This window comes from Rana temporaria, chromosome 7 (assembly GCF_905171775.1).
Source record: "Rana temporaria chromosome 7, aRanTem1.1, whole genome shotgun sequence".
NCBI classification, from domain to species: Eukaryota; Metazoa; Chordata; class Amphibia; order Anura; family Ranidae; genus Rana; species Rana temporaria.
In genome coordinates, this window is record NC_053495.1 from 108,451,754 (window position 1) to 108,473,715 (window position 21,962).

At 41.7% G+C, this 21,962-nt stretch overlaps 1 protein-coding gene and 1 long non-coding RNA gene across 2 annotated transcripts in view; one reads left to right on the top strand and one right to left on the bottom strand.

Moving 5' to 3' along the window:
- KCNT2 (potassium sodium-activated channel subfamily T member 2) overlaps nucleotides 1-21,962 on the bottom strand; it is a 1,265,156-nt gene that overhangs the window by 826,057 nt on the left and 417,137 nt on the right. Inside the window, exon 8 of the mRNA XM_040359820.1 lies at nucleotides 19,621-19,715. Within this exon, the coding sequence (XP_040215754.1) occupies nucleotides 19,621-19,715 (95 nt within the window). The remainder of the gene's footprint in view (nucleotides 1-19,620; nucleotides 19,716-21,962) is intronic.
- On the top strand, nucleotides 14,478-16,226 carry LOC120945565. The gene is made up of 4 exons (XR_005750598.1): nucleotides 14,478-14,516; nucleotides 14,601-14,712; nucleotides 15,611-15,836; nucleotides 16,003-16,226. It is a non-coding gene; the product is annotated as an uncharacterized LOC120945565 (long non-coding RNA).

Genomic DNA, 21,962 nt, shown 5'->3' on the forward strand with positions numbered 1-21,962 from the left:
GTCGTGTGTATGAGGCTTCAGTGTTCTTTAAAGCTTGAAATGTAGTTGAAAGGTAGTGAGCTGCATACACCTCTAAGGCCTCGTACAGACGGGCAAACATGTACAATGAAAATGGTCCGCCGGACCGTTTTCAGCGTACATGCCCGCCCGGAGATTTTTGTATGATGGCTGTACACACCATCATACAGAAATGTACGCGTACACGATACGCGGCGACGTGCGCGGCCCTGGCAGTTCAATGCTTCCACGCATGCGTCAAAGTCATTCGACGCATGCGAGGGATGGCGGCCACTGGGACATGTACGGTAAGTCTGTACAGACGACCAAACATGTCCGACGGACAGGATTCCAACCCATCACTCATGTTTCTAAGCAAGTTTAGAAATATTTGCCTGCTCGAAAACGGTCTGGCGGGCAAATGTACGCTGGAATCCTGTCCGCTCGGCTGTACAGACGACCGAACATGTCTGCTGAAACTGGTCCGCGGACCAGTTTCAGCAAACATGTTCGGTCGTGTGTACGGGGCCTAACAGTCACATAATTCTATTGGTAGAAGTCATTTTCCCTTGATTCATGTTTTTTCAAACATCTGTATCTATTGGTAAGAGCGGAAAGCTCTATCTTCCAGTCAAAGATTCACACATCAGTAATATTTAATGCTTTATCCTGAGACATGTAGATAGTTGGGATCAACACATTCAGTCATCAGTTCAAGTCTCACTGATAATTGAATGTTTTAATCTCAACCTGTTAAGGGATGTGATGCCTGTCATTTCCCATCAATCCATTCAATACTATACACGTAGGGTGTTGTCAAACTCCAGGACAAGAAAAATATTTTCTATACATTTTAGGAATGAAGGCCTCTTGAACCCCTATAGGGAAAGAGAGCCTTGACTGATGGGGGCATGGCCAGGTGCCGGATAAGGTAGTTCGGTGGTCAACAAGGATTGGTTGTCTGATGGGGGAAGGGCTGGCCCTGAGCTCAGAAAAGTATTGCCCCAGGGAATTCTGTTTTTTTTAAGGAACATGGCTAGAAGAGCTGACCACCCTCCCTCCCCCTGAATTCTTATGGTATGTCACAGCTTGCTGCGGTTTCCTGACATAAAAGTTGCTGTAATGGGCTATGCCCTTGATGGAAATTGGAAGTAGGCTGTAGGCTGTCTGTCCAGCACTTATGGAAAGGACAGGCCCCCTTTTGGAATTGTGTACTCACAGTACAACCGGTTTAAAGTGTTAACATGTTAAGTGTTGGAATTTAAATAAAGCTATGGCATTGCCCTTTCCAACCTAATAGTTGTATATGTGTTTATTTAAATGGGGTGAGGGGGCAAGGGTGAGGATTTCTATCCATTTATGTTACATTTGATTTGTACCTGGACCCATTGCACCTCAGCAGCCATGTGAATCTTAATGCATTTTGTCTATGTATTTAAGCATTCAGTAGCACCACGGCATTAAACTTGTTGTAGGATCCTGTGACAGAGGCCTGGTTATTACTATGTTCTCTACTTGTCCAAGGTTGACTGGTCTTTAGCCATCCTCTGTAGCTTGCTGCTGCCATCTTGTTGTGGGTGACCATGCAGGGTTAATCCCACTACTCAGCTCTCTGGATAGGATCTGTGAAGTACAGCATGGTAATGTGTTTGCTACTTCTAGTGGTTACTGTTCTTTGTAGAAGTTTCTGAAATGTAAAGACCCTTATAAAGGGTTTAAAGCTATTTCCAAAGCTTGCATTTTTAAGAACTTAATTTGGCCAAGGGTAGCTACAAAATGGCTAATACAATATACAAGACTGGCCACTGCTTCACTCTATACACAGTGGCTGACTGACAAGTGCAAGTGCTGATTGGATGACGATCAGCTGCTGTTTTTCCAGCATGCCTGGATGATAGAAACTGGGCAGGCTGCTTTACACACAGGCTGAATGTCAGCCAGTTCCTGTTAAACTGGTCAATACCGGTCAATATTTAGCCCATGTGTACCAGGCATAACAATGAGCTTTTTTTATTATTTATTCTCTTTTGTTCTGTTACATATACCATTGAATGCATTATATTTAATAAGTAAAAAATAAATAAAGTCCTGTCGATCTTGCCAGAAATCTTTAGATCTAATCATTTCCTACACAGATTCAGTTACATTGTTATTAGTTAGCTCTGAGGACTACAGAACCCATCACTTCTATGATATGAGAAATGGCAGAGGGGTGGGGTTCTGTAATCTTATCTTGTTTCTTATATTCTGATACAGAAGGCTGAGCAGGCATTGTCACCCTAGGCCAGGAAGTGTGTTACAAGTAGAATTAAAAAGGCCCCCCTGTACCGCATACTACACATTATGACAGACTTACCTGTAATGCATATCCCTCCAGTGGCACGGATAGGGTGATTGCTGATAGGGCTTTCATCTTCATCCAGTCTTCCTTTTATTTGAATGGCCAGGCTGCGATGACGTTGTGCTCATGCATGCTCATATTATGATTGGAGCAGAGTGCTCTGAATAGATTAAACACTTGAGTGTGCCATCCATTCAGAGCACAGTGCACATGTGATGGTAATGTCACTGACTGCTACTAATATAATATCCCCTAAGTGGTACATGTATAGGAGATATTCACTGTACCTACAGGCAAGCCTCATTATAGACTTACCTGTAGGTACAAATGAAAAAGTGGACTTTACTGTCTCTTTAAGGATTAGTAAGTTGCAACATATTACATTTTTGTTTATGGGTTTCGATATACTTTATTTGAGGCCACCTGTAGTTTTTTGTTAGTATCTGGTGGTCATTGATACTGCTAGGTTGCAGCTCTGCTCTCTGAAGCAACATGATAGAAACACAGACGAGCAACTGCAGAAAAAAGATCCAATGAGTCTGCCCGATACAGTTTGGGAACTTTCTCTTTTCTCAACATTTCTGAAAGATTTTGTCCTATACTTTTTCCTATGGCGCTGGCATGACAACTTCCCTCAGCCCCTCCCAAATTTACAGCAAAGATTTTCTTTGTAATTTTCGAACAGTTGAAACACTCATGAAGAAAATGTGACAAAGTGACGCAAGACTTTGTTCTGTTGCCAAGTATCTGTAAATAAACACAAACAAAATGATTTTAGCATCATCATGTGGTTAGTTTTTTACTATATGACAGTAAACTTTTCTTTTTTTTTTTTGGGCGGACACACACTTCACTAGGCCAATCACAAATGTTTCTATTTTTAGAACACAACACATTACAGATCATGCACAAGCATATTTTTAGATACAAAGCCAAAAGTAGACCAAGATTTCTAAATTTGGGTTCCTGTGATTCTTCAGACCAGGAGGTAGAGAAGTTATCTATAGGTTAGCTCTTTCATGAGGCCCACACAAGGTGCCAACCCTACCATACTCAATATTTAGAAAAGTATTGGGACTTTTTATGTTAAGGAGTAAGGATGAGCCGAACACCCCCCTGTTCGGTTCGCATCAGAACTTGCGAACACACCAAATGTTCGTGTGAACTTTAGAACCCTGTTAAAGTCTATGGGACTCGAACATTTGAAATCTAAAGTGTTAATTTTAAAGGCTAATATGTAAGTTATTGTCCTAAAAAGTGTCCTAACAAGTATCAATACAAAAAAAAAGTTTTAAAAACTGACGTTTTTTCAGGAGCAGTGAATTTAATAATGCTAAAAGTGAAACAATAAAATTGTAATATTACTTTAAATTTCGTACCTAGGGGGGGTGTAAGGTCAGCATGTGAAAAAGCGCATGTTTCCCGTACTTAGAACTGTCCCTGCACAAAGTGTCATTTCTGAAAAGAAAAAAAGGCATTTAAAACCGGCTTTGCGGCTCTAATGAATTGTCGGCTCTGGCAATTACAGAGATGATTCATTCATAAAGAAAAAAAAATGTGTGGGGGTTCCCCCAAATTAAATTACCAGGCCCTTCAGGTCTGGAATGGATATTAAGGGGAACCCCGCCGTAAAAAAAAAATGACGTAGGGTTCCCCGCAAATATCCATACCAGGCCCTTCAGGTCTGGTGTGGATTTTAAGGGGAACTCCACCCCAAATTGAAAAAAAATGGCGTGGAGTCCCCCTAAAAATCCACACCAGACCCTTATCCGAGCACGTTAACCTGGCCGGCCGCATAAAACAGGAGGGGGACAGAGTGCGCCCCCCCCTCTCCTGAACCGCACCAGGCCACATGCCCTCAACATGGGGAGGATGTCCCCATGTTGATGGGGACAAGGGCCTCATCCCCACAACCCTTGCCCGGTGGTTGTGGGGGTCTTCGGGCGGGGGGCTTATCAGAATCTGGAAGACCCCTTTAACAAAGGGGACCCCCAGATCCTGCCCCCCCCCCCTATGTGAATTGGTAATGGGGTACACTGTACCTCTACCATTTCACGAAGGAAGTGTAAATAGTTAAAAGAAAACACACAAACACCGTAGAAAAAAATCCTTTATTAATAAATAAATAAAAAAAATCCAGCGATGTGAATCCACTGTCTCCTATCCAGCGATGGATGATCTCTCCAGCGACGGATGATCAGCAGTCCAGTCCAGCGATGCAGAAGATCCATCCATCTAGAGCGCAGCAGGGAAGCTCCACTCTCCGCTGGACACAGCCCAGCGGAATGATTATATAGGGGAAGCGGCCACCCGTCACGTGACCCCTCCCCCTCTGATGCACCCTCGTATGTCACTGGGAAAGCCCGGTCTTTCAGGGTCTTTCCCAGTGATGTACGAGGGTGCGTCAGAGGGGGCGGGGTCACGTGACGGGTTGCCGCTTCCCCTATATAAGAAATGTCACAGCTCCAGCGCGTCATTCCGCTGGGCTGTGTCCAGCGGAGAGTGGAGCTGCGCTCTGGACGGATGGATCTTCTGCATCGCTGGACCGGACTGCTGATCATCCGTCGCTGGAGAGATCATCCATCGCTGGATAGGAGACAGTGGATTCACATCGCTGGATTTTTTTTTTATTATTAATAAAAGATTTTTTTCTAAGGTGTCTGTGTGTTTTCTTTTTTAACTATTTACACTTCCTTCGTGAAATGGTAGAGGTACAGTGTACCCCATTACCAATTCACATAGGGGGGGCCAGGATCTGGGGGTCCCCTTTGTTAAAGGGGTCTTCCAGATTCTGATAAGCCCCCCGCCCGCAGACCCCCACAACCACCGGGCAAGGGTTGTGGGAATGAGGCCCTTGTCCCCATCAACATGGGGACATCCTCCCCATGTTGAGGGCATGTGGCCTGGTGCGGTTCAGGAGAGGGGGGCCGCACTCTGTCCCCCCCTCTTTTCTGTGGCTGGCCAGGTTAACGTGCTCAGATAAGGGTCTGGTGTGGATTTTTAGGAGGACTCCACGCCATTTTTTTTTAAATTTGGGGTGGAGTTCCCCTTAAAATCCACACCAGACCTGAAGGGCCTGGTATGGATATTTGCGGGGAACCCTATGTAATTTTTTTTTTTTATGGCGGGGTTCCCCTTAATATCCATTCCAGACCTGAAGGGCCTGGTAATTTAATTTGGGGGAACCCCCACACATTTTTTTTTCTTTATGAATGAATCATCTCTGTAATTGCCAGAGCCGACAATTCATTATAGTCGCAAAGCCGGTTTTAAATGCCTTTTTTTCTTTCAGAAATGACACTTTGTGCAGGGACAGTTCGATGTACGGGAAACATGCGCTTTTTCACATGCTGACTTTACACCCCCCCCCCCCCTAGGTACGAAATTTAAAGTAATATTACACTTTTATTGTTTCACTTTTAGCATTATTAAATTCACTGCTCCTGAAAAAACGGGCATTTTTAAAACTTTTTTTTGCATTGATACATGTTTCCTGGGACAGGACCCAGGTCCCTAAACACTTTTTAGGACAATAAATTGCATATTAGCCTTTAAAATCAACACTTTAGATTTCTCCCATAGACTTTAACAGGGTGTTCCGCGGCTTTTCGAATTTGCCGCGAACACCCCTAATTGTTCGTTGTTCGCCGAACAGGCGAACAGGCAATGTTCGAGTCGAACTCGAAGCTCATCCCTATTAAGGAGTGATGGCTCACTATGTAATGAAACATGCAGCACACACATACATGGATTGTAGGCTTGCTTACCTTGAGCTTCCCAGAAAGTGTTCCTCTTGAGAAATTTTCTTTCAAAGTTGAGTATACAGTTGCATTAGACAGAATTTCACAATAGCCAACAAGCTATCAAAGGTCTTGACTGACATTTGTGTACAATTCTAAAGTTTTACAGTGTAGCTTCATAGCGTTGCATAGTCACTGCTCCTCTACCCTCAGTCAAATTCTCCAACATAGTAGCAGCACAAACTAAACTACCTCCAATATAGCTCTCTCCTCTCCAATCCAAAACAGGACGTTCTCGCACACAAGCAATGGCCATGCATTGAATTCTGGATGCTTAGAATGCATTCCTGGGTGCGTCAAAACATAATCAGGCAATGTTTTCAGTTCAGGAATGTAAAAACAACTCTAAATGTTGACTGTAAACTGATGTCATTTTATGCATCTAAACTGATCTTTTCACATTGTCAGAGGACTGACCTCCAACAGTACATGATGCCTATTGGTGGCAAGTCATTCCATGGTGATCTGTCACTACTTCCAGCCACCTTCAAAAGATGACTCTACGCTCCTCTGGTAAAAATGCTCATAAAGTTTATTTATTATTTTATTTCAACGTTTCTTTTTATTTTCTCCACTGAGAATGGTTATCGGATCAACAAGCATTATGAATAGGATTAAATGTGGAGTGCCAAGTTGTCTTAACATGGGCAATGTACTTTCATGAAAGATCCTGTGCAATCTAGCAGTATTTACTTCATCATCAACATGTTATACCAGCCCCATCATTAGCACATTATAATCCTACATCTGCACATTAAAAAAATAACCATGACAATACACCATTTTTAAATTATAATTATAACAGCCCCATTAGCAGAATAGTATACTGTATTTATTGGCGTATAACACTCACCTTTTTACCCTGAAAATAGAGGGTAAACTGTACCTGCGTGTTATACGCAGGGGGCTTTGGAATTTTTTTCCCCTGAAACTTCCCTCTTAGGCCCCGTACACACGAGAGGATCGATCCGCTGAAATTGATCCGCTGACCGGTTTCAGCGGATAGATCCCCTGGTGTGTACAATCCAGCGGATCTGTTTCCGCGGATTCTTGTCCCCGGGGATGGATTTCCAGCGGATAAAAATTTCCTAACATGCTAAGAAATCTATCCGCTGGAATCGGCTCCAGCGGATCGATCCGGTGGTCTGTACAGACTCACCGGATCGATCCGTCCGAACCCATCCCTCACATGCGTCGTAATGATTAGACGCATGCGTGGAATTCCTTATATGACAGCGTCGCGCACGTCATCATCGCGGCGACGGCGCGACACGTCATTGCGATGGGAATTCGGCGTGGATTTCGATCCGATGGTGTGTACACTCCATCGGATCAAAATCCTCAGAGGATTTATCCGCGGAAACGGTCTGGAGGACCGTATCCGCGGATAAATCCTATCGTGTGTACTAGGCATTAAATTTCTTAAAGTGCGTGTTATACGCCGATAAATACGGTATTTATGATAATATCCTTACCAGCAGAATAAAAGTAACATTAAGAACTTTGCAAATAACACAATTTTATAATGATCAGACTTTCTAAGCAGCTTTTTCTAATTGCAAGTTTAGCCCTACCAAATTTCACATGATACAATGCTATGATTTGCACATTCTAATGATAAATAAAGCCCCACCATCTGCAAATAATATTAATGACAATGATCATGATAAAAACCTCAATAGTAACACATTATTACAGATTTACCAGCTGTGCTATATAATAACTTTAACAATCATGCCAGTAGTTTACATTAATGATTGCAATAGCTCCATCACCAGCACATAACAACAACAGCTCTGCCAGTGTCTCATTATAATAGTTATACCAGCTCTGACAGCAATACATTTTATTATAACAACACTGCAAACATCACACTATAATAATAAAAAAAAAACGCTAGCATCAGTACAATATGATAATGATAACAGCATTGCCAGCAGCAAAATGCATTACAATACAATAACAGCAATGCCTGCAGGTCAATATAATAATGATAACAGCTCTGTCAGCATATTATAATAATAATAATAGCTCTGCCAGCAGCATAAAATAATAATGATAATAGCTCTGCCACTAGCACATTCTAATAATAGTATTAAAAGCCCTGCCAGCAGCATATTATAATAATAACAACAGTTCTGCCAGCAGAATATTATAATGATAATAGCTCTGCCACTAGCACATTGAAATAATAGTAATAAAAGCTCTGCCAGCAGCATATTATAATAATAACAAAAGCGCTGCCATCAGAATATTATAAGTATACTAGTTCTGCCAGGAGCACATTAAAATAAAGATAACAGCTCTACCAGCAGAACATTATAATGATATTAACCACTTAAGGACCAGACCAATATGCTGCTAAATGACCCAAGAGGTTTTTACAATTCGGCACTGCGTCGCTTTAACAGACAATTGCGCCGTGGCTCCCAAACAAAATTGGCGTCCTTTTTTTCCCACATATTTTTTCCCCACATATAGAGCTTTCTTTTGGTGGTATTTGATCACCTCTGCGTTTTTTATTTTTTTGCGCTATAAACAAAAATAGAGCGACAATTTTGAAAAAAATTCAATATTTTTTACTTTTTGCTATAATAAATATCCCCCAAAAACATATATATTTTTTTTCCCTCAGTTTAGGCCCATACGTATTCTTCTACCTATTTTTGGTAAAAAAAAATCGCAATAAGCGTTTATCGATTGGTTTGCGCAAAATTTATAGCATTTACAAAATAGGGGATAGTTTTATTTATTTCTTTTTTTTACTACTAATGGCGGCGTTTAGCGATTTTTTTCGTGACTGCGACATTATGGCGGACACTTCGGACAATTTTGACACATTTTTGGGACCATTGTCATTTTCACAGCAAAAAATGCATTTAAATTGCATTGTTTATTGTGAAAATGACAGTTGCAGTTTGGGAGTTAACCACAGGGGGCGCTGTAGGAGTTAGGGTTCACCTAGTGTGTGTTTACAACTGTAGGGGGGTGTGGCTGTAGGTCTGACGTCATCGATCGAGTCTCCCTATAAAAGGGATCACTCGATCGATGCAGCCGCCAAAGTGAAGCACGGGAAAGCCGTGTTTACATACGGCTCTCCCCGTTCTTCAGCTCCAGGGAGCGATCGCAAGGGGGCGGCTAGAAACAAATAGCCGCGCCCTCGTCCCGGATCGTTTCTGAAGCCACGGGAACCGCCGCATGTATGGGGGGGTCCCGATCGGACCCACGTCTAGGCAGGGACGTACAGGTACGCCAATGTGCCTGTCCGTGCCATTCTGCCGACGTAAATGTACATGCGGCGGTCCGGAAGTGGTTAATAATAACAGCACTGTTAGCAGTACATTATTATGATGATAACAGCTCTACCAACAGGATATTTTAATAATTATACCAGTTCTATCAGCAGCACATATAATAACGATAACAGTCCTGTCAACAGCATATTTTATTAACAATAATAGCTTTACCAGCAGCACTTTATAATAACAATAAAATCCTGCCAGTAGCAAATAATGATAATAATCTCTATCCTAGCAGCATATTATAAACTTTTAATAGCCACCCCCACAGTATAATACTGATAACCGTGTTATGGAGCCAATGATCTTATTTTTTTTTTCAATTGGTTAAAATGCTAGGACAATACAATTTTATAACATTGGTAAGGGAAGTGAAAACTTCTATGCATATGCAGTAAAATATGCTTGTTATACTCACTGCGGAAGCTAAGGGATTAATCCTCTGTATTGTGTAAAAAGTCTTCTTGATGCTGTATGCACAGATCCTCCCCTCTCTGCACTCTCCCTGGACAAGTCCAGATAAGACAGAGCCTTTGAAGTCAGGCTGCACATGCTCAGTTTGGTGTGTATTGCTAGAGAGGTTTTTTTTTTCTTGGAAGGGTGCATGTCATCAGCACATGGCTAATCAGCACTGTCCAGACAGAGGGTCAGGAGCCGTGCAACCTCATAGGACAGCTCAGTGCAGTATGAAAACTCATCTTACAAGCTTTGCCAGGAACTGATAGAAGTCAAAAGACTGCTATACTGTATACTGCTGATGAGAAAAAGGTATTTAGAAGTTTATATTTACTAAAATAATTGCATTTCCATGTTCTGTATACTGTGGGAGACCAGATATAGCGAATGAAGGCTCCTGGGTTTAGGATCACTAGGTAGGAAAATTAGATTATAGTAGGAAATTTGCATCTAAGCACTTTGAAAACCTGGTGTGGTGGCTTACTTTTATCTGTAATTCTATCTGAAAATATTATAACAGCATTTGATATTGTTTAGTAAAATTACTATTATTGAAATGATAATAATAATGACCCTGGGTTCAGTTTTAGCAGGGCTCAGTGATACTAAACTCAAACCAATTAAATGAAGGGGATCCAAATCTGTCAAAATAATTGTTTTCCTTTTTTGGTCTAATAAGAAGGGATGTCAAAAACAAAACAAAAACAGCATGTGTGTGTGTGTGCATATGAGTGTGTGAGTGTGTGTGTGTGGGGGGGGGTGTTCCTTGTCCTGGGGAACATGTATCAGTGCAAAAAATATTTTTTTCAATTCCATTTAGCTGGGGACAGTGACTTAAAAACAACTTAAATTTACAAAGGAAAATGGTTTTAAATTTCAGGCAAATTGTATTTCCTTTTGACTTAAAAAATGAAAAATGGATCACAGGCCTCTTCAAAGTTCCGCCAATACTGAACACAAAAAAAATACAACCTTGAAGTCTCTCTAAAAACTACACCAGACTCTTAATCTGAACATGCAGCCTGACTGGACAGGGAAGGGGGGGGGGGGGATAAGTGTGCACCCTCTTCCCAAACCATATCAGTCCACATTCCCTCAACCTGGTAAGGCACTCTGTCCCTATGTTGATAAGGATAAGGGCCTCTTCCCCACAACCCTGGTCTGGTGGTTCAGGGGTTTGTTATCAGAATTTGGAAGCCCCCTTTAAAATAAGGAAGCTCCAGATAACGGCACCCGCATGTCAACGACCAAGGCCTCGTACACACGATCAGTCCATCCGATGAGAACGGTCCATCGGTTAGGCGTCCATTGGTTCAATTTTAAAGCAAGTTCTCATTTTTTTGACAGAAGGTTAACTTACCGATGGGGCCCACACACGATCGGTTTGGACCGATGAAAATGGTCCATCAGACCATTCTCATCGGATGGACCGATCGTGTGTACGCGGCCTTAGGGGTAACTTAGAATTAACTACTTGCCGACCAGCCGCTGTCATTTTCCAAGGCAGGTCGGCTCACCGCTCGCCCCCGACTCCTGTGCGCGTGCCCGGTGGGCGCGATCGCCGCCGGGCACACGCGATCGCTCGTTACAGAGCGGAAAAGGAAAAGGAAAAAGAAAGACAAGCAATAAAGGCATGTAAGTGAGTGATGAATGTGTGTGAGGAATGAGTGAAAAAAAGGACTAGTAAAAGGCGGAAAAAATGTGAAACAGAACACTGAAAAACAAATGCTGCAAATGAAAAGGAGAGGGAGGTGATGTGGTTGGAATGTGTGGATGGGAAATAAGAATAAAATGTGAGGAGGAAGTGAGAGTGGGAAAAAGGAAATGATATGCAAGTGAGAATGACAAGTGGGAGAAATATAAATATGAAAGAGTGTTACCTTGGTTGTCACAAAGTAGTGAAAAAATCTTCAGAGTATGGACAAAAGATTCAATAAAGACCAAGTTTCAAGGAAAAGAAACATTGGCATTCAGTGATAGCAGGTTCCCAACCTGCAATTAATGAGAAGGGATTCATTAAGATAAATTACCAGCATAAGGTGGATTAAGGATGAAGGAAGCTAGGTATAAGCTTACCCTGAGGGGATAGTGTCCACTCTCCTGGAGATACCAAGGTCCTCTGGGAGCAGTGGCGTATCTAGGGTATGGCAGCCATGGCACGTGCCATGGGCGCCATATGAAGGGGGAGCTGTTGAGTGGCTGGGCAGCAAGGCACTTACCAGGGTCTGAGGGTCTCTTCTTTCCTCCTCCCGAGCATAGGCAGGATCTCCTTTTCAGCACCTTTGCTAATGGACAATGGCAGTGCTATCCCTGCTGCGTTCAGCCCCAGCCCTTCCCTGTTCTCTCAGGCTCTACCATTCCATCTGGTTGCGCACAAAGAAGAAGGAGGAACATCAGTTTCTCGCTCTCCTCTGAAAACTGAGGCCTTAAGTGATGAAGGGCTCATCACTTCCAGTATTGGTTCTGCATTTACCTGGCTTTGGAGGGCATAGGAGGGATCAGGGGTCTAATAAACCCCAGATTTCTCCATAAAGAGGATATGTCACTACCCAAGGTATCACAAGGGATGATAAATACCACTAGTTTTATTAGCTGTTTTTTTTTGTTAAAGGATCACTAAAGGAATATTTTTTTTTCCTTTACCTTACTACAGTACTGGTTTCATGTCCTTATTGTTCGTTTTTGCTTTGAAGTTGCTGTAATTCTGCTGTGATCTCCACACTTCCTGCTTGTCTGGCTCCTTATAACCACAGTACTGGGAGCTTTTCACGGTGGTCTAAGCTGTCATTACTGTGTGTCTAAAACTTAACAGAACCAATCAGATTAATTTTAAAAACAAAACACTGCCCTGGATTTGTTTGTTTTTGTTCTGTGTGTGTCTCTCTAGTTCACAGGAACATGAAACCAGTTTAAAAGTGAAACTAACCTGCAGGCACATTGTATAATTGATTTTTATCTATTTGTAATCATTTTTAAAAGGAATCAGTTAACTATTATGTCTCTATACCCTGTAAACAGTCATTTCAGCAAAACAAATTTGTCCTTTAGTGACCCTTTAAGGTTATCTGAAAGATGGGTTTCAAATGTTTCGACAGGGGCACAGTTTCAGTGCTTGCCATAGGCGCTATTTTCACTAGATACGCCTCTGTCTGGGAGAGTAACATGGGGCTGGGGAATTTATAATGGTCCTAGTTAGTGGCCAAGCACGGTATACGCCCCCCTCCCTTTTTAACCCCCATGGTGATGGGGAATCTCTCCCAACCCACACCTGCCTAGCGTCACCTATCCGCCACAGGCGGATCACTGGGGTGATCCCCTCGGCCTGTCCTTACTGTCGTGTAATTTACTTGCCCATCATTAGATTAGATTAGATAATCAATAGATTAGTCTCATGCATGCGCATGAAACTGCCTTTGAACAATATGATCAGGTTGAAACGCAAATATCATCCTTAACCCATAAGCTATATTAGATTCCAATAAATAATCCTTGGCATGTTGGATTCTTTGACGGATATAATTATTATTTTTTACACATACTGGACCTTTCTAACAAATACTAAAAATACGACGGCTGTTCCATCGTCCATACCTTGCTTGGGCTGCGCCACCTAGAGAGGTGTTTTATCTTTATGCCGGCGTATGTCTTACGTAAACGGCGTAGCTTACTGTGAGGGGCGTACGTACGTTCGTGAATCGGCGTATCTTGCTCATTTACATATTCGACGCGTAAATCAACGTACACGCCCCTAGCGGCCAGCATAAATAGGCAGCCAAGATACAACGGCGTAGGAGACTTACGTCGGTCGTATCTTGGCCAAATTCAGGCATATCTGGTTTCCAGAATACGCCTAAAGATACGAAGGCGCGCATTCGGACTTACGACGGCGTATCTACTGATACACCAGCGTAAGTCTACGTGAATCCGGCTATATGTTACTTCATATATTTGCAATTGTGTATGTTAAAGAAGAGGTTTTTAACACTATGCATTGTTTGGGGAATGTAGAGATATATTGTTTTGCAAATAATCAATCGCCATTATGTAATGTTCTAATCTAACTCTTATTATAACTAACAGTTCTCTTTTTTGCATCCTCTGTCCCCCAGGAGGTTGCCCCCCTGTTTTCCCTGGGTGTTCCTGCCCAGGTTTTCCGGACCAGTGTCCCCTGCTTTGTCTTCCTGTGTCACCTCCCATCAGGGGGAGAATCTGTGCACTAGTGCACTCTCAAGTCCCCACCAGATGGCGATTATTCGCCTGCTGGCGGCATGTGTGGCCGCTTCCGAGCGCCTCGGTGTCTATCTCGCATTGCACGGCCTTGACGTGCTTGCGTGATGCCGCCATCACGTTACGCTGGCGTATGCGGAAGCGACGACAGTGGCCGAAGCTGATTTGGCATCCACACAGGCCGAGGGGATCACTCCAGTGATCCGCCTGTGGCGGATTGGTGACGCTAGGCAGGTGTGGGTTGGGAGAGAATCCCTATCACCATGGGGGTTAAAAAGGGAGGGGGGCGTATACCGTGCTTGGCCACTAATTAGGACCATTATAAATTCCCCAGCCCAATGTTACTCTCCCAGAGGACCTTGGTATCTCCAGGAGAGCGGACACTATCCCCTCAGGGTAAGCTTATACCTAGCTACCTTCATCCTTAATCCACCTTATGCTGGTAATTTATCTTAATCAATCCCTTCTCATTAATTGCAGGTTGGGAACCTGCTATCACTAAATTCCAATGTTTCTTTTCCTTGAAACTTGGTCTTTATTGAATCTTTTGTCCATACTCTAAAGATTGTTTCACTACTTTGTGACAACCAAGGTAACACTCTTTCATATTTATATTTCTCCACTTACGTCATTCTTGCTTGCATATCATTTCCTTTTTCCCACTCTCACTTCCTCCTCACATTTTATTCTTATTTCCCATCCACACATTGCAACCACATCACCTCCCTCTCCTTTTCATTTGCAGCATTTGTTTTTCAGTGTTCTGTTTCACATTTTTCCGCCTTTTACTAGTCCTTTTTTTTACTCATTCATCACACTCATTCATCACTCACTTACATGCCTTTATTGCTTGTCTTTCCTTTTCCTTCCCCCCTGTCTGTCCCTTATCTTCCCCTCTCTCCACCTTCCTCACTTTTCCTCCTTTTTCTTTTCCTTTTCCTTACACACACCGCCCTCATCTGTTGGTTAACCCTGCTCACTCCAGCTCATCACACACACTTCATTCTGTCCCTTTTCACCCCATCCATTTTCTCTCTTCATGTCCCCCTCCCTCATTCCCACTCTCACTTCCTCTCTCCTTCCACCTCCCTTTCCCCCAGCTTCTTATGCACCTGCACTTGATCACTCTCTATTTCACCATGTCTTCACCCTTCCGCCCTCTCACTCTTTCACTGCTTCTTCACATTCTCACATTTAGTATCTCTCAATTAAATTAAATTCAACCCACGTGACACAATCACTTAATACAAGAAATCTACATATTTAGTCTTATTTATTTTCAATTGATTTAAGTTGTGGGATCTGTCAGGGCTGGCTATTAATGGGATCCAATCAATTAATACAAGATGTGTTTTATGAAAAAAAAAAAAAAAAAAAAAAAAAAAATTATATATATATATATATATATATATATATATATATATATATATATATATACATACACACTACTAAAATCTAATTTACGAATGCCTTTAATTACTTTACTGCAGGCCAAAACTCCCCCCCCCTCCGCTCTCTCCCTTACTATCCATCATTTTGTCCGGCGTCGCCCCCCATCCGGTGACCCCCTGTAGAGTCACACATGATCACTCAGCAACCCTTTGGGACACCTGTGTGGGGGCACCTTGAGGTTGGAACATCATCCAGGGAACCAGCTGGACCTCCTTTGTTGCGACGATGAAGCTTTTTTTGGACTGTTCCATACTCTTCTACTTGGTAAAGAGATTTCGATATCTACTTTTAATTTTTTTCGCATTATTTTTATGTGCATTTATCTTTTCTCTCCCCCCTCTATTTTACTAGTGCCCATATACAGACAGGACGGGGGACAGTTGATATAAACATATAATTAATAAATAATTTCTTGCAATTGTCTTTTCAGTCACAACTAAAACCTCTGAAGAAGACCTTTAGGGTCGAAACGTGTGAGGATCTATTTTTATATATGCTATGTTTACCCTTATCAAGCTGTATAATTACCTGTTGTGTGCTGTAAAAAGTTATGGAATTTTAATGCCTTTTGTATTACCGCAACTTATGTCTTAACCATACCCCCCATCCCTCCTTTTGTATGTGTTATTCCCAATAAACCTTTTTTACACATTGCATTCTAACTCATTACTTGAGCTGCCTAAAAACCCCACTGGGAAAATTTCATACTTAACCCCTTCCCCGACCCCTTCACTGCCAGTGGCATTTTTATAGTAATCCAATGCATTTTATAGCACTGATCGCTATAAAATTGCCAATGGTCCCAAAAATGTGTCAAAAGTGTCCGAAGTGTCCGCCATAATGTCCCAGTACCGAAAAAAAATCGCTGATCGCCGCCATTACTTGTAAAAAAAAAATATTAATAAAAAAGGCCATAAAAATACCCCCTATTTTGTAAACGCTATAACTTTCGCACAAACCAATCAATAAACGCTTATTTTTTTTTTTACGAAAAATATGTAGAAGAATACGTATCGGCCTAAACTGAGGAAAAAAAATGTTTTTTTTTATATATATATTTTGGGGGATATTTATTATAGCAAAAAGTAAAAAATATTCATTTTTTTCAAAATTGTCGCAATATTTTTGTTTATAGCGCAAAAACTAAAAAACGCAGAGGTGATCAAATACCACCAAAAGAAAGCTCTATTTGTGGGGAAAAAAGGACGCCAATTTTGTTTGGGAGCCACGTCGCACGACCGCGCAATTGTCAGTTAAAGCGATGCAGTGCCGAATCGCAAAAAGTGCTCTGGTCTTTAAACAGCAATATGGTCCGGGGGTTAAGTGGTTAATGACACCCAAATGTTTTACAAATTAAAAATATATAAATTAAAAAAAATGTCCCTCATTGAAAATCCTTTATTAATCTTGGTGCCTGCTGCCCTCTGATTAGGCAACATTTAAAACCCAATAGATCCAGTGCACACAATGTTACTACTCACCTAATGACTGCACCTGCTGCTTTCCTAGGAACCATTGACAGTGGAAAGCTGTCATATATATATATATATATATATATATATATATATATATATATATATATATATATATATATATAAAAGCAGTAGAGATACCACTTCTATAAATAATGCTTGACTTATGTTGAACAGGGGTGCCCACAACCGAACAGCCACAGTTCGGTCTGAACCTAGGTTCAGACCACACCAAGGGCTCATCCCTAGCACCAGGAATATTTATCAAATCTGTTTAATCTTTATTTGCCACAATAACAGGTTTCGGTGCATGCAGTATTTAAGGAATGTGTACGATTTTAACTGGTTGTTAAGGAGCAGGCAGTTGCCAGCTTCCTTAACAACCAATAACTGTCATGGATGTTAAGGAGCAGTTGGCTGCCATGTCCTTAACAACCAATGAGTCTCATCTCATCTGAATGTAAAGACAGAAAAAAATCACAGAAAAAAAGGGCGTGGAGTCCCCCCAAAATCCATACCAGACCCTTATCCGAGCATGTAGCCCAACAGGTCAGCTCCTGAACCATATAAGGTCACATGCCCTCAACATGGGGGGCTTTGGGGCAGGAAGCTCTCCCCTGCCAAAGCACCTTGTCCCCATGTTTATAGGGGACAAGGTGGGCACTGATAGGCGGCACTGGTGGGCACTGAGAGGTGGCACTGCTGGGTGGCACTGAAGGGCATTGATAGGTGGCACTGGTGGGCAATGAGAAGTGGCACTAATAAGTGGCACTGATGGGTGGCAATAATGGGCACTGATCGGTACTGGTAGGTTACACTAATATGAAACATTACTAGATGGGACTGATGAAGCACTGATTGGCACCACTGGTGGGCATTGAAAGGTGGCACTTGTGGGCATTGATAGGTGGCATTGTGGGTACTGGCAGATGGCAATGGCAGGTGGCACGGGCACAGGTGGCAGGTGGCACTTGCAGGTGGGCACAGATGAGGCAGAATTGCCTCCTTCCTCTTCGGGATCGATGTCCCTTGTACACAAGCCGGTGATTGGATTTTATTCTCCTCACGCTGTCAGCATGAGGAGAAAAAAAAAAGATTACCGATCCTTTGTTTACATCATGTGATCAGCTGTCACTGGCTGACAGCTGATCACCCAATAAGGGGCCGGGACCATCCCCTTACACGTTTCTAATCACCCGAGTGATCACAGCACCGCACACCCCCTGCAGGGGTCTGCGCTGTGGCCGTCATTTGGCTATAGCGCGGGCCTCTAGTGGTTAAACAAGTATGAAACTTGACTGTTTGAACTACCAGTATCAGATAGTTTGGGTTCTGTTTGAACCCAAAAAACCCAAAGGTTTTTTTTTTTTTTATGTAGAGTAGCCGCAATTATTCCAACCTTTATGCATTATAGCATGTACAGTATAATGGGCAATAAACCAGTGTTAGTGTATCATTAAAGTAGGACTAACGACAACACATATTGTTTTCAATTTTGGATAGAGTAAATATCCTGACCCTGATTGTTGTGAAGCGATTTATCCCTTGTGAGACCTCTATGCCTGGCCAGAATAAGCTAATGAAATCACTTTTTTTTTTATTGTCTTTTACTGTAACTTTTAGTGATATACAATATACAGTACATAAACATGACAAATATAAAGGGTGAACCTCCCTAACAGGGGCACAGACAGCCATAAAAACATGACAGGTGACAAATCTTTCTCCTCTGCAATTATTGCACAAAATTAGTTGATGTCTTTTTGATAATTCTAGTGGCTGTTTTATTGCCTACTGGTTTTCAATATTATCTGAGCTACTAAGAACAAGTATTAAAATCATTGAAAAGTCAGAATATTTGTAGCTCAGAGATTACGTTTTAAACCTATAGGGGTAGGCATGACAGCCAGGCAACTAAGATTTAAAATAAGTGCTCAGCAGGTGTACCTTAAACTGATTTCACTGAAGTAATGCAATTATAAAACCTAGACCAGACACTAAACAAAGGAACAACATATTAAACATAATGTACAGTATATTAAGTCTTTAGGAACCTCAATTTGTATGAGACTATAATGTTCCATATTTTAATCAAAACCAAAGTTCTGAGTGCTCCCTTATGCCCTGTACACACGATCGGTTCATCCAATGAAAACAGTCTGATGGATTTTTTCATCGGATATCCGATGAAGATGACTTTCATCAGTCTTGCCTACACACCATCTGTTAAAAAAACGATTGTGTCAAAACGTGGTGACGTAAAACACAACGACGTGCTGAGAAAAATTAAGTTCAATGCTCCCGAGCATGCGTCGACTTGATTCTGAGATTTCCCCACAGAGGATCGTTTTTTTTCTATCGGTTTTTTAACTATCAGATAATTTTAAAACAGGTTCTAATTTTTTTCACTGACGGGGAAAAAAAACGATGGGGACTAAACACAATTGGTTCGTCTGATGAAAACGGTTATTTTCATCAGACGAACCGATCGTGTGTACGGAGCATTAGAATTGGTTATTGTGGTGTTTCCTATAAAATGCTGAAATATAAATGACAGACAACTGAAACTGACTTACCATGTAAAAATTAGGCATAGTAAGGTGGATATCAAAATTAATACTTGATTAAACATTGCAGATTGTGTTCTCTGTATCGCTCTATGAAGATCATTCTAAAATATAAAAATGTACACAAGGATCATTATTTCATGCAATATCATTTGTTTTGTTGATCAGTGCAATTTTGATGTGGGATTTCATTGTGGCTTACAACTTAATTTAACAGAAGCCAATGCAAGTCACAATTAAATTGCAGAAAAGTACAGGAACCTTTTTTTTTAAATTGGTGAGACTTGAGGCACAATGATTTGAATAGTTACATTGTTCCAAACAGGGTGTGACTTGGTCATGGTGTCATGACATATACAGTATATTGGATAGATGATGTTGCTTGATTCACTCTTATATTTATTTACTGGTAGATAATGAAAGGCTTATAAATATTCAGGGTATATGTAAGTGTATAAGAACTGTCCAAAGTTATGTTCCCACACCATAAAGGATCTCCACCACCAAGCAACCACAACAAGAGGCTTACCAGAACAATATGACTCTCTTTAATACAGAAGAGTCATATACTGCATGTGGTAATAATGGTCAGCACAAAGCAAAGCTTTCAACTTCCTCCAACGGACTGAACAGTTGGCTAAAGAAACTAATACACATAGGCGTCCTCCGTCCACTTACACATCTCCACACATGCTCAGAAAAAAAGCAAGAGACTGAACACTCCACGTAGTGTGAAACCTCAAATATCAGATTTTTTATAACATAATATTGCACTTACACAGTGAGAAAGAAGTTGTTGCACAGTAAAAATACAATTGAGGTTGCTCTGTGCTGACCTTTATTACTACATGCTATATATGATTCCTGGTAAGCTTCCCATTGTGGCTGTTTAGTGGGCTGTTTAGTGGGCCAAATTTAGGACTTCTATGTCTTTACACTGCATGTATTTGTTTGCCATTCACCAAGCTAATGATTTTGTTAGTCTCTATGTAGACAAATATTATTACAATAGGGACATATTTGTTAAGCACTGAATCTGATTTTTTTTCTAGGGAAGTTCAAACTTTTATCCAAACACAAGTTCAGACTGACCTTTGGCTGTTCGAATGTTTGCAAAAGTGCTAAACTTTTAATCCATTTGGTGGGAGTCAAACATCATATGTAGTATAAATGATAGGTGCTGGAACCTGCCATGTCCTAAGCAACCAGAGATGTTGCCCATCCCCAGCCATGTAAACAATGAGGCAGGGATAGCATGACATCACAAATTAAATACGGCCACATGAAAATATCCTGGCAATGACATTGATCAAATAGGGCTGTGCTCTCTTTTGGTCAATGAATTCATCTGGTACACCATGTTACTTTGTGTACTTTAATCAACATGATCCAGGAAGATGTCATGCAGTGCAAGTCAGTACTGGGAGCAGATGCATCCATTAATTGGTGGGGTTAATTCCTTTTGACAGGCCTTGGGCATTGTTCATCACAATTTAAATGGATATGCATTAATGAACAACATAATTGATGATAGATGTATATTGTGAGGATTGTTTCTCTTTACCTATTTGCGTGACTGTACCCTTCATTCATTCACACTTGGGAGAATTAAGGACGTGTGGAGAAAGAGCTCCGTACCCACCTTGGCAAAGTCAGGGGATTGTGGGTTTACCATCTACCTGATCCATTTCCAAATGCTATCCGCAGAAGGATAACCGCAATTTCACATCGACGGCTGACATTGAGTCTTTCTTTTCTACTACAGCCCGGCGAACCTGTTCGGCCTTCAGGGACATCCACTTGCATGATGGTATGGCTCCTGCAGCTTCTCAGCCTCAGGTAGGACTATCTTTCCCCTGTTCAGAGGCTCTTGTATGGGCTGCATCACCCCCTGCTTCCAGCCTGTCGGGTGTCCTGGAGTTACTGCCCTGCAAGTCTCAGTGACTTTGCAGGGGGGGTCAGAGAGTGGCACAGCCATAACTGCAGCAACGCGTTCTATACTCTCCCCTGCTCAAATGTTGGCCATCCAGCTCTCCCTCCTAGTATTTGGACAATATTGTCACTATCACTGATTCCTCTCTCAGACAGGATTTGACTGAAGTGAAGCAGTCAGTATCTACTCTTGAGCAAAAAGTTAATACTCTGTCTGTGGATAGGGACTCCATATTACAGAGGATAAAGACACTTGAGACCCTCCATAGTCAAACAGCTACCCTGAATCGCATACGTTTGTAGCATGATAATTTGGAAAATTGCCATAGGCGCAATAACATTCAGATAAGGGTGCTCCCTGATGTTACTAGCCCAGCAGATCTCAGGCACGTGGTCATTGATATATTTAATGATCTCCT